At 55.2% G+C, this 15,265-nt stretch overlaps 3 protein-coding genes across 3 annotated transcripts; 1 reads left to right on the forward strand and 2 right to left on the reverse strand.

The window, feature by feature from the left end:
- Window positions 1-10: 10 nt before the first annotated feature.
- On the reverse strand, window positions 11-4,433 carry MKRN2 (makorin ring finger protein 2). Its single transcript, XM_053468613.1, has 8 exons — window positions 4,320-4,433; window positions 3,604-3,732; window positions 2,291-2,463; window positions 1,589-1,893; window positions 1,201-1,415; window positions 740-850; window positions 320-464; window positions 11-179 (listed from the first exon to the last, which is right to left on the reverse strand). Exons 1-8 carry the CDS (start codon window positions 4,343-4,345, stop codon window positions 33-35), a joined length of 1,251 nt encoding a protein of 416 aa, XP_053324588.1. The 5' UTR covers window positions 4,346-4,433; the 3' UTR covers window positions 11-32.
- A 367-nt stretch (window positions 4,434-4,800) lies between these two features.
- MKRN2OS (MKRN2 opposite strand) lies at window positions 4,801-6,822 on the forward strand. The gene is made up of 4 exons (XM_053468620.1): window positions 4,801-5,127; window positions 5,615-5,664; window positions 5,946-6,108; window positions 6,591-6,822. The coding sequence occupies exons 1-4, from the start codon at window positions 4,913-4,915 to the stop codon at window positions 6,796-6,798; spliced, it is 636 nt and encodes a 211-aa protein (XP_053324595.1). The 5' UTR covers window positions 4,801-4,912; the 3' UTR covers window positions 6,799-6,822.
- A 605-nt stretch (window positions 6,823-7,427) lies between these two features.
- TSEN2 (tRNA splicing endonuclease subunit 2) lies at window positions 7,428-13,461 on the reverse strand. The gene is made up of 12 exons (XM_053468611.1): window positions 13,415-13,461; window positions 12,933-13,124; window positions 12,777-12,858; window positions 12,499-12,535; window positions 11,267-11,699; window positions 10,950-11,030; window positions 10,807-10,857; window positions 10,149-10,287; window positions 9,931-9,967; window positions 9,561-9,672; window positions 9,219-9,308; window positions 7,428-7,724 (listed from the first exon to the last, which is right to left on the reverse strand). Exons 2-12 carry the CDS (start codon window positions 13,113-13,115, stop codon window positions 7,662-7,664), a joined length of 1,308 nt encoding a protein of 435 aa, XP_053324586.1. The 5' UTR covers window positions 13,116-13,124; window positions 13,415-13,461; the 3' UTR covers window positions 7,428-7,661.
- Between the last annotated feature and the right edge of the window lie 1,804 nt (window positions 13,462-15,265).

Below are 15,265 nucleotides of genomic sequence, written 5' to 3' on the forward strand. Positions count from 1 at the left end.
CCTCGCGTGGCTTCTCTAATACGGAGCTTTAATTATTCGGGGGTGGCGTCTTCACGATCCACTCCCGACAGGTGCATAAAGAGGTCGCCGAGATCCGCCACGTCGTCGCCTTCGTTACCCGTGGCGCTCCGGTTCTCTCGATCTTCGATGAAGTCCCAGAGCCGGACAGAGTTAAAGAACTGCATCGGGACCAAGAAAACGTGATGAGGCCACCACTTGAGCCACAAATCCCACCGTACAGCAATACCCTGTACTCACTATCAGTCCTGGGGCAGGAGCTGCACCCAGACACCCCCCAGAGCCACGCTGCAAGCCTTACCCGGACAGTGCCCTCAGAGCCCAGCTGCTTCCGTGGTTTCTCCGGTTCTGCCCTTGTGCCGTCCGGATACGCGTGGAGATAAAGACATTTACCCCCGAAAGGGCAACTCCCTCGGCCCTGATCAAAATACTTGCAGGCCTTTTTACTGAAATACAGGAGACCACGACTGTGATTTGCAGGGTATTACACGTGGACAGTACAGACGTGTGCGATGGGCATGCAGGGAAACACGTGGTCAATACAGACATGTGCGATGGGCATGCATGTTAATGTGGATAGTACACACGTGCGATAGATGTGGCCACGTATACATGACAGCGAAGGTTTATATTTAAGTCACGTAGTGTAAAGGTATGAAACGATGACACGTAAGTGCTGTGGGTCACGTGTCGCGGTGACACATGTGGTATGATCACTCACCCCATTCCCTGCTTAAACGCCTCGATCAGTTCATTTTTCTTACTTTGGTCGTCGACCCAGTACACGCTCGGGATCACGAACTCCGATACCACGCGGCACTCGGGACACGACCTGACGAGGCCAAGAGGAACAAACTCAATGTGACTGCGACGGTCCACGCCGCTAGGGGCGGAGTTACCATCATGCCCCCTCTGCTAGAGGCGGAGCTACCAACACTAGGGGCGGAATTACTACCACAGACCAGGGCTCCAAACGAGTACCCGGGGCCCGTCCCGTTTTCCATATATATATATATATATATATATATTACACATGGCCCAGGGCCCCCATGCGTTGTTATACGCCACCGGCTGCACCAAAGGTTCAATCAGGGCCACGGCACTGCCTAGTAGACACACAGCCGGCACGGCCCTCCAGTCCCACGTCCGTGGCGTGCAGCGCCGAGGTGCCACGGGACTCACTTTATGACAGGGTTGTCGAACTGTTTGGCGCATCTCCACTGCCTGATGCAGGACAGACAGTAAACGTGGCTGCAGCTGGAGAGGATCCCGAACCTCCTCTCCGTGGCCGACGGCTTCTCGTAGACGACCTCCATGCAGACGCTGCAGACCTTCTCCTCGCTGGCCTGGAACGCAAACGCCTTCTCCATGTCACGCTCAAAGGACGCCATGCACAGCTGCAAGGAGAGACCACGCGTGTTACCCGGCGGAGACCCCGCAGACACGCCGCAGAGACACCACGGATTTCCCCCCCCGCAGACACGCCACAGATCCTCCCTGCACACACACCACGGATTCCCCCCCCGCACACACGCCACGGATTTCCCCCCCGCACACACGCCCCGCGCACCTTTTCATGCGCCATCCTCTGCTCCTGGTCGTGAGGATGAAGCACTCGCAGGCCGCATATTCCGCAGGCGTCGCCGTGGAGATACACGCATTTCTCGCCATAATGGCAGCCCCCCGCAGCCGCGTACGGACATAGCTGCGAGGAGTCCGGGGGGCGCGTCGGGGTCACCTCCACCTCCTCCAGCCCCGTACAGATGGCTTCCAGGTAAGAGTGGGGTTTGGCCTCACCCTCCGTCCCGTGGGCTTCGTGGCCGTGGCCCGGCACCGGATCCCATTGGGGGTTTCCCTCCGATAATCCACAGAGGTCTAACGAAGGAAACGGTGAGACTGAGTAACAACCCCCCCAAAACCTTCTACAGATCCCTGCTCAGACTACTCAGTAAACGAGAATAATTACAAATCCACAGACTCCATCAGCTGTTCCTGTTCTAAAACAGCGCCCCCCCCAAACAATCCCCGTTACACTGACGTGGCATGTCGGGGGGTTTACGATCTGGGGTAAGAGACGTGGCTGTCCAAGGGTAATTAGCGATTCCAGCTTTCCTAATCACAGCATATAATGTAGGCTCTTTACCGCTCATCTGTGTCCAGCAGGGAAGGGGTGGGAGGATTTACCTTGCTTGGGGGGCTATCGCTGTCACGCAGCGAGTGTGAAACGCCCCAAACAACCCCCAACTCTGCCACACGGGTCACGCGCACTCACCGCGATCACACAGGACGAGGGATTTCTTTTCTCTCCGCGGGGGGGTGCTTGTGGGGGCAGCTTCGGCGGCTTCTTGCCCCGGGGTTGGCAGTGGGGGCCCCTTCCATGCGGCACATGAAGGGTCCGGGATCCAAAGCCCCTGAGGAGATCCTGCAGGCTTCACGTGATCGTATCTACACGGAAATTCTATAGACGTTAGAGCCGCGCGGGAACTTCCCGCGTAATCAGCACCGGCCCCCCTCGGCCCCCATTAACTGCCGGTTCATCAAATCCCTTTTATGACCGGGTTATGTAACCCCCGACTGCTCCCCAGAGGGGGGCTCCTTTACCCCCGACTGCTCCCCAGAGGGGGGGATCCTTTACCCCTCCGCTCCCCAGAGGGGGATCCTTTACCCCTCCGCTCCCCAGAGGGGGATCCTTTACCCCTCCGCTCCCCAGAGGGGGATCCTTTACCCCTCCGCTCCCCAGAGGGGGGGATCCTTTACCCCTCCGCTCCCCAGAGGGGGGGATCCTTTACCCCTCCGCTCCCCAGAGGGGGGGATCCTTTACCCCTCCGCTCCCCAGAGGGGGGATCCTTTACCCCTCCGCTCCCCAGAGGGGGGGATCCTTTACCCCTCCACTCCCCAGGGGGGGGGGTCCTTTACCCCTCCACTCCCCAGAGGGGGGGATCCTTTACCCCTCCGCTCCCCAGAGGGGGGGCTCCTTTACCCCTCCGCTCCCCAGAGGGGGGGTCCTTTACCCCTCCGCTCCCCAGAGGGGGGGATCCTTTACCCCTCCGCTCCCCAGAGGGGGGCTCCTTTACCCCTCCACTCCCCAGAGGGGGGGATCCTTTACCCCTCCGCTCCCCAGAGGGGGGGATCCTTTACCCCTCCGCTCCCCAGAGGGGGGCTCCTTTACCCCTCCACTCCCCAGAGGGGGGGATCCTTTACCCCTCTGCTCCCCAGAGGGGGGGATCCTTTACCCCTCCGCTCCCCAGAGGGGGGGATCCTTTACCCCTCCGCTCCCCAGAGGGGGGGATCCTTTACCCCTCCGCTCCCCAGAGGGGGGGATCCTTTACCCCTCCGCTCCCCAGAGGGGGGCTCCTTTACCCCTCCACTCCCCAGAGGGGGGGATCCTTTACCCCTCTGCTCCCCAGAGGGGGGGATCCTTTACCCCTCCGCTCCCCAGAGGGGGGGATCCTTTACCCCTCCGCTCCCCAGAGGGGGGGATCCTTTACCCCTCCACTCCCCAGAGGGGGGGGGTCCTTTACCCCTCCACTCCCCAGAGGGGGGGATCCTTTACCCCTCCGCTCCCCAGAGGGGGGGATCCTTTACCTGCAGCGCGCGCCGTACGCACATTGGCCCTTCTGGTAAAAGCGGCAGATCGTAGACGGTTTGCTGGTCGCTAAATCGTGTGAGAAGAGGCAGCGCGGCCCCTCCCTGCAAACGCCGTGCAAGAAATATCTGCAAAACGGGAAAAACACAAAAAGCACAAAATAACGCTTATTTCCCCAGAATCCGCAGGCGGCCCCCGGGAGCCCAAACCCCACGTCAGCGGCGCGGAGCTCTAAAGATGTCGCGCATGCCCTCACCGGTGTGATAACGGCTCTCGGGAACCGGGCGATGTGAGTCCCCTGATAATTACCCCCCTCAAGCTCCTCCTCAACTGCCCTGGGGTATTAACATCTTCCAGCGGGGTAACGGCCCTCTCTGCCCGGGGTATTAACATCTTCCAGCGGGGTAACGGCCCTCTCTGCCCGGGGTATTAACATCTTCCAGCGGGGTAACTGCCCTCTCTGCCTCGGGGTATTAACATCTTCCAGCGGGGTAACTGCCCTCTCTGCCCCGGGGTATTAAAATCTTCCAGCGGGGTAACTGCCCTCTCTGCCTCGGGGTATTAACATCTTCCAGCGGGGTAACTGCCCTCTCTGCCCCGGGGTATTAAAATCTTCCAGCGGGGTAACAATGCTCTTCGGCGGGGTATTATCCCTGCTGGGGTCACCGTGACCTCTGCCCCCACCCTCTCTCTCTGTGGCCCCCGGGGGTCCCACCTGCAGGTCACGTGTCTGGTACTCATGGCGATGGCCGTTCGCTCCCCACGTCACGCAGAATACTCCTCGAGAATCTCTCACGGAACCCTCCGTTCAAGACACGCCCTCTCCTACGTCACGTTGTGCGCAGCCCCGTCAGAGCTCCGGGCGGAAACTCTTTGCGGACGCTTAGGTTCCGGCGCCCCTGCTCTGCTGCGGGGAAGAAACCCGGAAATCCTCCGCTATCTGTGGGCCTCAGTGACTGACATCAACCCCTGAAATCCTCTTAATGCCCCAGGGACAGACCAGGCGCCACTTTACCCCAAAACTCACCCGGGGGGCCGTTCCAGGGGCCACACGCTCCCTTCCAGCATTCTGACCCAGACAGAGCTTTTATTCGGTGTTTTATGTAAAAGGCAGATAAATCTGTTCCTCAGGCTGGAATTATCAGGGCGACTCCTAAATTCAACCCTTGTGGATCCGCGTGGTTCAGCTCCAGGGCCCCGAAGGACCGGCGCTCGCTGCGCGGATCCCATTTCCAGGACGCTTTCCCGTTAAGCTGCTGGTTGCGGTGTTGGTTGCGTCGGGGGCCCCCGCTGCCTCCGTCTGTCAGAATGCTGCCTTTAGCTCAGGGGCTCCTTAAATTCAGCCACTGCCAGCGGGACGTATTCTGCAGCCGCGTGCCCCCTCTCTGCCCCATCTGTGGGCAAAGCGTCGTCGCCTCGTGGCGGCTGGAGGAGGCCCCGGTGCACGTTCCCTGCCCGTTTGTGAACGGACACCGGGAAAAGTGCAGCTTCCTGGTGAAGCCGACAAGAGGCGAGTTCCTGGGGTGAGTTGATAACCTGCGCAGAGGAGCGCGTGGGAGCGCGTGGGAGTGCGAGCAGGAGTGTGAGTGCAGGTGTGTAAGTGCGACATAGCACCGGCCGGCTCCTGTACCATGTAGATGCGTATATCCCCCCCCCCGCGTAGATGCGTATATCCCCCCCCCCGCGTAGATGCGTATACCCCCCCGCGTAGATGCGTATATCCCCCCCCGCGTAGATGCCTATATTTCCCCGCCCCGCGTAGATGCGTATATTTCCCCGCCCCGCGTAGATGCGTATATCCCCGCCCCGCGTAGATGCGTATATTTCCCCGCCCCGCGTAGATGCGTATATCCCCCCCCGCGTAGATGCGTATATTTCCCCGCGTAGATGCGTATATTTCCCCGCCCCGCGTAGATGCGTATATTTCCCCGCCCCGCGTAGATGCGTATATTTCCCCGCCCCGTGTAGACGTATATATTTTCCCATCACATTTCCATATTTTTTTTTCAGGGACTACGACGGAGACTCGGATCTTCACGTCGGGATAACGGATACTTCCGGTGGGTCTGAGCCGTCGGGTGCGTCGGTTCCTCTTTACAGCTCAGGAGAGCGCGTGGTCGGTGCGGCGTGATATTAATGGGGACACGAGGCGCTCAGGTCACGTGACGTATAAAATATGTTTACGCTGTGTTATGACATCGGTGACAAGTAACTGGAACGGCTTCTGTACGACCCCAGCTCGGAGGTCGGAACCCCCCTCGGGTGGGTAACAGGCTGGTGGGCGGTTTTTGGGCGAGTGAGGGGGTCTCGTGGGGGGAAGTAACGCCGGGTTGTTTTCCAGGTGTTGTGTATCATTACAATGAGACGGGTGTTCGCGGCGACACGCTGGGCTGGGAGCAGTGTGTGAGCGTGCCGCTGGTGCCGCCAGATAACTACGCGCTCATCGACCAATGGGACGGCTACCTAACGGAACACGCCGCTTCGGAGCAATGGCTGCCGCACAGGTCTGGATGAGACACGGTTCATGTACTTCCCAGGGGATTGGCGGGGTTGGGTCACATGGTTCATGTACTTCCCAGGGGATTGGGTCACATGGTTCATGTACTTCCCAGGGGATTGGCGGGGTTGGGTCACATGGTTCATGTACTTCCCAGGGGATTGGGTCACATGGTTCATGTACTTCCCAGGGGATTGGCAGGGTTGGGTCACATGGTTCGTGTACTTCCCAGGGGATTGGCCGTGTTGGGTCACATGATGTATAAGCAGCTTGGGAGATCGGCTTAGCCGTCACATGGTGCATGTACTGCTAAGCAATTTGTTGTGTTGCATCACATGGTGAATGGAGTGCTGTGGGATTGGCTTTGTTGTGTCACATGGTACATCTGCCCCAGGGGGTTTGGCTGTATTGCGTCACATGGTGCATGAGCTCCCTGGTGATTGGCTGTGCCGTGTTAATCCTCTCCCGTGTGTAAATTGTTTTTCTCAGATACAGCGAGCGAGATCACAACTGCTGCTCCTTCGCTCTGAGATTCATCAACCGGATCCTGAGTCTCCTGGAGAAGCCGCCGCTCAGCACGACCCAATTCACCGAGCGCTTCGTGCTGCCGCGGACCAGGCGGGCGTCGAAATACCTCAGCGTGTGCCGGGAGGTCTCCCAACACGGCTTCTACGCCGTGCACAGAGAGGACAGATAGTGAATGTAAATCGCGTAACGCGCCCTCCGCCGGGTAATCGTAGGACGCGCCCTCCGCCGGGTAATCGTAGGACGCGCCCTCCGCCGGGTAATCGTAGGACGCGCCCTCCGCCGGGTAATCGTAGGACGCGCCCTCCGCCGGGTAATCGTAGGACGCGCCCTCCGCCGGGTAATCGTAGGACGCGCCCTCTGCCGGGTAATCGTAGGACGCGCCCTCCGCCGGGTAATCGTTATAATGTGCCCGCCGGTCTCTCGTGTCGTGGATTCCAGATACTTGTGGCCAGAATTTTTGTTTATCCACCAAACAGAAGGTGATCATTTTCGTCCAAGAGCGGCTGTTAGAACAAGAGCTGCCATGTTACCCGCGGCAACGAACCGACAGACCCCTCGATGTTACCCAAGTTCATGCCATATTATACCCAGCATGCACCTGGCATCTTCTTGCTGATTGGCTGAATTAACTTGCTTCGGTTGAACTGGCGTGGGACTCGCGGAAGAGGAGGAATTAAATCTACGCCGTAGAGGGTATCGGACTATGGAGGTGGACAGGAAAGCCAAGGCCTCGTAAACGTCTGTAACTGTACATGTACAGTTATTGTGGCCGAGGGTCTCTTCAACTAAATAAAATGATTTGTGGAAAAAAACATTTATTGTCTTAAATATATCTCCATAAACCCCGAACACGCTGCTCTCTTCCCCCCGTTTATCGCAGCAGCCTTTCTGTGGTTAGTCACAAACTTCGTGTATTTCCTGAAGTGATTCCCAGTTTACGGATTCTTCACAAACCGACGGCGGCCGGGGAGCCGCTTCCCAAAAGCCCAAAGTATCCCAATTGACTAAAAACACGCAGAGAACGTGCGGCTCTCAGAGCTCCTCCTCCTGGTCCGATCTCTCGCGGGACGAAATCCAGCGACTCAAAATTAACTCCTGCCGTGAGAAGTATAGGGTTAAATGAGAATTGCTCTGGTGGGTGTCAGTGTAATTATCTGCATTTACATGGAATCAGCACTCAGAAGAAGGGTCTCTTCGATACCCCCATGAACACGCAGAATATAATAACGCGATATCGCAGGATATAATGGAATATCGCAGAATATAATAACGCGATATCGCAGGATATAATGGAATATCGCACTATATAATAACGCGATATCGCAGGATATAATGGAATATCGCACTATATAATAACGCGATATCGCAGGATATAATGGAATATCGCAGAATATAATAACGCGATATCGCAGGATATAATGGAATATCGCAGAATATAATAACGCGATATCGCAGGATATAATGGAATATCGCAGAATATAATAACGCGATATCGCAGGATATAATGGAATATCGCAGAATATAATAACGCGATATCGCAGGATATAATGGAATATCGCAGAATATAATAACGCGATATCGCAGGATATAATGGAATATCGCAGAATATAATAACGCGATATCGCAGGATATAATGGAATATCGCAGAATATAATAACGCGATATCGCAGGATATAATGGAATATCGCAGAATATAATAACGCGATATCGCAGGATATAATGGAATATCGCACTATATAATAACGCGATATCGCAGGATATAATGGAATATCGCACTATATAATAACGCGATATCGCAGGATATAACGGAATATCGCAGAATATAATAACGCGATATCGCAGGATATAATGGAATATCGCAGAATATAATAACGCGATATCGCAGGATATAATGGAATATCGCAGAATATAATAACGCGATATCGCAGGATATAATGGAATATCGCACTATATAATAACGCGATATCGCAGGATATAATGGAATATCGCAGAATATAATCACGCGATATCGCAGGATATAATGGAATATCGCACTATATAATAACGCGATATCGCAGGATATAATGGAATATCGCAGAATATAATAACGCGATATCGCAGGATATAATGGAATATCGCAGAATATAATAACGCGATATCGCAGGATATAATGGAATATCGCACTATATAATAACGCGATATCGCAGGATATAATGGAATATCGCACTATATAATAACGCGATATCGCAGGATATAATGGAATATCGCAGAATATAATAACGCGATATCGCAGGATATAATGGAATATCGCACTATATAATAACGCGATATCGCAGGATATAATGGAATATCGCACTATATAATAACGCGATATCGCAGGATATAATGGAATATCGCAGAATATAATAACGCGATATCGCAGGATATAATGGAATATCGCAGAATATAATAACGCGATATCGCAGGATATAATGGAATATCGCAGAATATAATATGATATAACGCGATATCGCAGGTCCGATGGTGACTTTATTCTCTCGGCTGGTGGGCACCACGGACTTGTTTGCATCTCCGAGCGCAAGATTTAAATTAAAAGCAAACGGCAGTTACCTGAACCTTAAAGGTTTTTATGCACTCCGGGGTCCGCAGGTCTCTGTCCGTAAAAGCCGGGGGTTTAATTAAATAACAGAACAGAAGCTCCTGCAGAGCAACAGAAAAATGATGTCATTCATTACATTTTATCAAAAACACAAAATCCACTAATTCTGCCCTTTTACGTAAATACCGCAATATTTACAAGCGCAGCTCTTACAGTATGCGGCGTCAGCGGCTCCTCGCTCGTCCACCCCGTAACCAAAGAGACAGAGCGTCGCCAAAACCGCTCTGTACCCCCAGCGTACGGACTGCTCACGGCAAACCTGCGCAGAAGACGGATCCGGGGCGCTGCTTTACCTTCGAGACATTGACAGTTGTTCTGTTCAGGCCGGCAAGTGCTTTCCACGTCAGGGGCCGCAGGGGAGAGCCTTCAAAATTAGAGTCAACGAGTTCCACGAAGACAGAATAACTGCAACGAAAGGAAGGAAAACGTTTCACGGGGTAAAAATAATCAGGGGTGGGGTCAAAAATAATCAGGGGTGGGGTAAAGATATACCAAGAAAAAAAAACAACCTTACGAGTGGCAGCGGATGGAGCCCGCCATCTTACGAGTGGCAGCGGATGGAGCCCGCCATCTTACGAGTGGCAGCGTATGGAGCCCGCCATCTTACGAGTGGCAGCGCATGTGCAAGCATTAAAACCGTTTATGTAATAAAAGGACACATACCTGGCGTGGTAGAAAGGGGGACCTTTCCGGTATAACACTGCAAGAGAAACACAGACAGGTGACGGACGTGGGTTTAGAGACCCCCAGGAGGGGCAGGAGCAGCCCACCCGTTTATTATCCTCCCCGGAATGATATTTGTGATTAGAATTCAGCAGTTTACACATTAAATAAGATGAGGAACATTAATGGAAGCCGCGCAGGTTCAGCGAGTCACCTACACAGATCCGTTCCGTATTTCAGGCCAACTTTGGGCACCCAGCCCTTGCTTCGGAAGTGATGATACGCCATGTACGTGGCGGGAAAGGTGGGCTGCGCGGCAACGAAAGCCTCCCACAGCTCCAAGATCGTCAACGGCTCCTACCAACAGAATAAAGTGTCACGTGCTCGGCGGGTGGATGTGACGGGGCGACCGCGAGATCCCCGGCACGACCGCGAGATCCCCGGCACGACCGCGAGATCCCCGGCGCGACCGCACGGACGCGAGAGATCCCCGGCACGGACGCGAGAGATCCCCGGCACGGACGCGAGAGATCCCCGGCACGGACGCGAGAGATCCCCGGCACGGAGGCGAGAGATCCCCGGCACGGACGCGAGAGATCCCCGGCACGGAGGCGAGAGATCCCCGGCACGGAGGCGAGAGATCCCCGGCACGGAGGCGAGAGATCCCCGGCACGGACGTGGATGTGACAGCGCAGACACCGAGACATGCGAACGGACTCTGCCCATGCATCGCGTCGGGAGTCACCTTTTTCTGCCGTTGGACTCATTTTTAATATCGTGGAGGACGTCCAATCCACGAGGAGACCCCGCGGCACCGAGGACCCCCGCGGCACCGAGGACCCCCACTCGCTCAACAATAATCAGACGGCTCCCTACCTTATTATAAGAGACGGACAGACAGCCCAAGGCGTACGTCAGGAAAAACGCCTGAAACAGACACAGGACGGAAACATCACCCTGGAGTCGGCTGGTGAGAGGCGCTGCCCCCCCCCCCGGGGGTATTAGGGGGCGACACTCACCTCCTCCCGGCTCAGCTGTAAATACTCCAACAGCCTGAAAGGATTCCTCCGGCACACGAGGAGCCGCCGCGCCCCGATCTCCTGCAACGAGGAGCAAAGAATCCATGAAACCTACCGTACGGCGCGATATCCCAGAGAGTTCACCGCGCCCCTGACCGGGGAGGAATAAGGAGAAAATACTGCGCCGGCGATCTGATAATCTATCTCATTTCCACTTTTAACATAAGGGGTTAATTCCACTATGTGGGGATGCGCGGATGCATGGACCGGAGCAGATGTGTTACGCGGTTGCGTGTTGCCAAGGAAACCGTCCTTACACCGGCAGCGTCTGCCGTCTCACTGGTCTCTTCCTCCTCCTCTACCAGCACGTACTGGTGTCTGTTTCCTGTTGGATCTGCCGGTTCCGGTTCCGGTTGGATTGGTTTACTCCGTTTTTGGGGTCTGCAGCCGCAGTGGACGATGAAGTCGTCGTGTTTGTGACAACGCATCTCCTGCGGCGTCTCCGGGGCCCGATCTCCCACCTCGTCGCTCTCCCGCGCAGCGTCCGGGCCGTACCGGGCCAGAGGGTCGTGTGCCGGGTCCCCCTCCCGAGCGGCTTCATCCCCAGCACCGGCAGCGAGCCCCGGATCCGCATCTCCGGCCGGCACATCCAGGGGACGCGTGTAATCGGCCAGGATCCGGGATACGGAGTCAGAATCCAGACCCTGAGCTTCCAACATTCCTCTCGCCCAATCAGCATGAAGCCGGTACCTGGAGAACCCGACAGGAAGAACCCGACAGGAAGAACCCGACCGTTTACCGGAAACACCTCACAGAATAAAACGGCTCTCCGCAAATACTAAACATTCTACTCATAAAGAGCTCTGCCCCGCTATCCTGCGTCTCACACCGCTACCCCGCACCCCTGCCCCGCTACCTGGCAGCTACCCCGCGCCCCTGCCCCACTACCCGGCAGCTAATCCGCGCTACGCACAGCTACCCGGCAGCTACCCTGCGCCAGGGCCCCACTACCCCGATCCCTGGCAGCTACCCCGCGCCAGTGTCCCGCTACCCCGATCCCCGGCAGCTACCCCACGCCAGTGCCCCGCTACCCCGATCCCCGGCAGCTACCCCGCGCCAGTGCCCCGCTACCCCGATCCCCGGCAGCTACCCCGCGCCAGTGTCCCGCTACCCCGATCCCCGGCAGCTACCCCACGCCAGTGCCCCGCTACCCCGATCCCCGGCAGCTACCCCACGCCAGTGCCCCGCTACCCTGATCCCCGGCAGCTACCCCGCGCCAGTGCCCCGCTACCCCGATCCCCGGCAGCTACCCCGATCCCCGACAGCTACCCCGCGCCAGTGCCCCGCTACCCTGATCCCCACACGCCGCCCCCTCTATGCTATCACGGCACCCTTTATATCACCGGACGCTCCGTTTCTCCGCCTCGTTCTGATTAAAAGGTTGGAGAAGATGAGAAAAATGCTATTTCCGCAGCACCCCCCCTCTGATGCGGTTGCCGTACAGCAGCCTCATGTGATTGGCCGGTTCAGGTGCTGAAGTTTTACTCACTTCCTGGATGAAATAACTGGAAATTTCACTTTAGTAGCTGGGGAAAAAAACATGAAGAAGGATCAACCCTTACAATTATAAGAGATCAGCCCCCACGATCACCCCCCGCATCACGGGACTGCCCCCAAATCCTGAGATCGGCCCCCACGATCACACACCCCCACGTGCGTCACAGGACTGGCCCCCAAATCCTGAGATTGGCCCCCGCTACAGGGTTCTAGTAAAGGGCTGTCAAATTTAAGCCCCGTACAGCGCCGCGCGCACTACACGGAACGCACCTCTCCAACGCATCAGCAGCTCCCGCTCCGTAACATCATACTGCGGACGGCTTCTGGACAAAATACCCTTCCCGAAATAACCCTGGGGAGGAACAAGAAGGGGTAACTAGCCTTCCACGGCTGACAGCGCGCGGAGCGGAGTCCCAGTGGCGGTACCTTGGTGTAGAGGAGCTCGATGTCCTCGGCGCTTGTCACCGTCACATGATTATTAACGATTTCCGCTCGGCAGACGCGGAAGCGGTTTGCGCGGGAATCATGTGACAGCGGCAGCGGGAGCGGGGATTCGTACGCCTCGTACACCGTCCTCTTCCTCCTCGGAGCGTGGAAAGCTGCCTGCATTCTGATTGGCTGATGGCAAAAGAGTGCGGTTATTATACGGACCCTGCGCAAACCCTGCGAATCACACAATCCCTACAGGGAGGAGCTTCCCCCAATATGAGGGCTGTAGGGAGGAGCTTCCTATTATGATGTGGGGGGGTGCTGGGAGGAGTTTCCCCAATATATGGGGGTGCAAGGAGGAGCTTCTCGTTAATATGTAGGGTACAGGGAGGAGCTTCCTATTAATATGTGGGGTGCAGGGTGGAGCCCCTCCGTGCTGCACTGCTTTTAACCCCTGACTCCCCATGCAGTTTGTTCACCTCTATTGCTGGGACCCGGAAGCATCAGCCACGTGGGTGATGAAGGCACTGACAGGGTCACATGACTACCGTATCTGCAGTAATAGCCGGGCCCATCTACCTTAATCTTTCTGATATGGGAGCATCAGCACCCTGAACTCCTATAACATCAGACACCATGGCCACCCTGCAGGGGGGTCCCCAAAAACCAGGGGTACAGAGCTGGAGGCCGGGGGTAACAGATGTGCATACCGTGCCCTTCCCTTCTGGCACTGAAAGGGTAAATCCCCTATCTTGGCCACCAGATGTCACCATTTGCCGCCGGTAACAGCAGTAACTCCAGTAACCCCAGTAACCCCATTAACACCAGTAACCCCAGTAACTCCAGTAACCCCAGTAACTCCAGTAATCCCAGTAACTCCATTAACACCAGTAACTCCATTAACCCCAGTAACTCCATTAACACCAGTAACTCCAGTAACCCCAGTAATCCCAGTAACTCCAGTAACCCCAGTAACTCCAGTAACCCCAGAAACTCCAGTAACCCCAGTAACTCCAGTAACTCCATTAACCCCAGTAACTCCATTAACCCCAGTAACTCCAGTAACACCAGTAACTCCAGTAACCCCAGTAACCCCAGTAACTCCATTAACCCCAGTAACTCCATTAACCCCAGTAACTCCAGTAATCCCAGTAACTCCATTAACACCAGTAACTCCATTAACCCCAGTAACTCCATTAACACCAGTAACTCCAGTAACCCCAGTAATCCCAGTAACTCCAGTAACCCCAGTAACTCCAGTAACTCCATTAACACCAGAAACTCCAGTAACCCCAGTAACTCCAGTAACTCCATTAACCCCAGTAACTCCAGTAACACCAGTAACTCCAGTAACCCCAGTAATCCCAGTAACTCCAGTAACACCAGTAACTCCAGTAACCCCAGTAACCCCAGAAACTCCAGTAACCCCAGTAACTCCAGTAACTCCATTAACCCCAGTAACTCCATTAACCCCAGTAACTCCAGTAACACCAGTAACTCCAGTAACCCCAGTAACCCCAGTAACTCCATTAACCCCAGTAACTCCAGTAACTCCATTAACCCCAGTAACTCCAGTAACTCCAGTAACCCCAGTAACCCCAGTAACTCCAGTAACCCCAGTAACTCCAGTAACTCCAGTAACCCCAGTAACTCCATTAACCCCAGTAACCCCAGTAACTCCATTAACACCAGTAACCCCAGTAACTCCATTAACCCCAGTAACCCCAGTAACTCCAGTAACCCCAGTAACCCCAGTAACTCCAGTAACCCCAGTAACTCCATTAACCCCAGTAACCCCAGTAACTCCATTAACCCCAGTAACCCCAGTAACTCCATTAACCCCAGTAACCCCAGTAACTCCAGTAACCCCAGTAACCCCAGTAACTCCAGTAACCCCAGTAACTCCATTAACACCAGTAACTCCAGTAACTCCATTAACACCAGTAACTCCAGTAACCCCAGTAACTCCAGTAACCCCAGTAACTCCATTAACACCAGTAACCCCAGTAACTCCATTAACCCCAGTAACCCCAGTAACTCCATTAACCCCAGTAACTCCAGTAATCCCAGTAACTCCAGTAACACCGGTAACTCCAGTAACCCCAGTAACCCCATTAACCCCAGTAACTCCATTAACACCAGTAACTCCAGTAACTCCATTAACCCCAGTAACTCCATTAACCCCAGTAACCCCAGTAACTCCAGTAACTCCATTAACACCAGTAACTCCAGTAACCCCAGTAATCCCATTAACACCAGTAACTCCAGTAACCCCAGTAACTCCAGTAACCCCAGTAACTCCATTAACACCAGTAACCCCAGTAACCCCA

Source organism: Spea bombifrons, chromosome 6 (assembly GCF_027358695.1).
Source record: "Spea bombifrons isolate aSpeBom1 chromosome 6, aSpeBom1.2.pri, whole genome shotgun sequence".
Classification (NCBI taxonomy): Eukaryota; Metazoa; Chordata; class Amphibia; order Anura; family Pelobatidae; genus Spea; species Spea bombifrons.

Excerpts from the sequence above, each read along its gene's own strand:
- MKRN2 (XM_053468613.1), bottom strand. The coding sequence starts at position 4,345 with ATGAGTACCAGACACGTGACCTGCAG. Across the intron at positions 2,464-3,603 it reads GCGTACGGCGCGCGCTGCAG|ATACGATCACGTGAAGCCTG; the intron begins GTAAAGGATCCC and ends ATTTCCGTGTAG. Across the intron at positions 465-739 it reads GCGTTTAAGCAGGGAATGGG|TAAAAAGGCCTGCAAGTATT; the intron begins GTGAGTGATCAT and ends CCTGTATTTCAG.
- MKRN2OS (XM_053468620.1), top strand. The coding sequence starts at position 4,913 with ATGCTGCCTTTAGCTCAGGGGCTCCTTAAATTCAGCCACTGCCAGCGG. Across the intron at positions 5,128-5,614 it reads ACAAGAGGCGAGTTCCTGGG|GGACTACGACGGAGACTCGG; the intron begins GTGAGTTGATAA and ends TTTTTTTTTCAG. Across the intron at positions 5,665-5,945 it reads CGGGATAACGGATACTTCCG|GTGTTGTGTATCATTACAAT; the intron begins GTGGGTCTGAGC and ends GTTGTTTTCCAG.
- TSEN2 (XM_053468611.1), bottom strand. The coding sequence starts at position 13,115 with ATGCAGGCAGCTTTCCACGCTCCGAGGAGGAAGAGGACGGTGTACGAG. Across the intron at positions 12,859-12,932 it reads TCGAGCTCCTCTACACCAAG|GGTTATTTCGGGAAGGGTAT; the intron begins GTACCGCCACTG and ends GTTCCTCCCCAG. Across the intron at positions 10,288-10,806 it reads TGTCCGTCTCTTATAATAAG|GAGCCGTTGACGATCTTGGA; the intron begins GTAGGGAGCCGT and ends TTCTGTTGGTAG.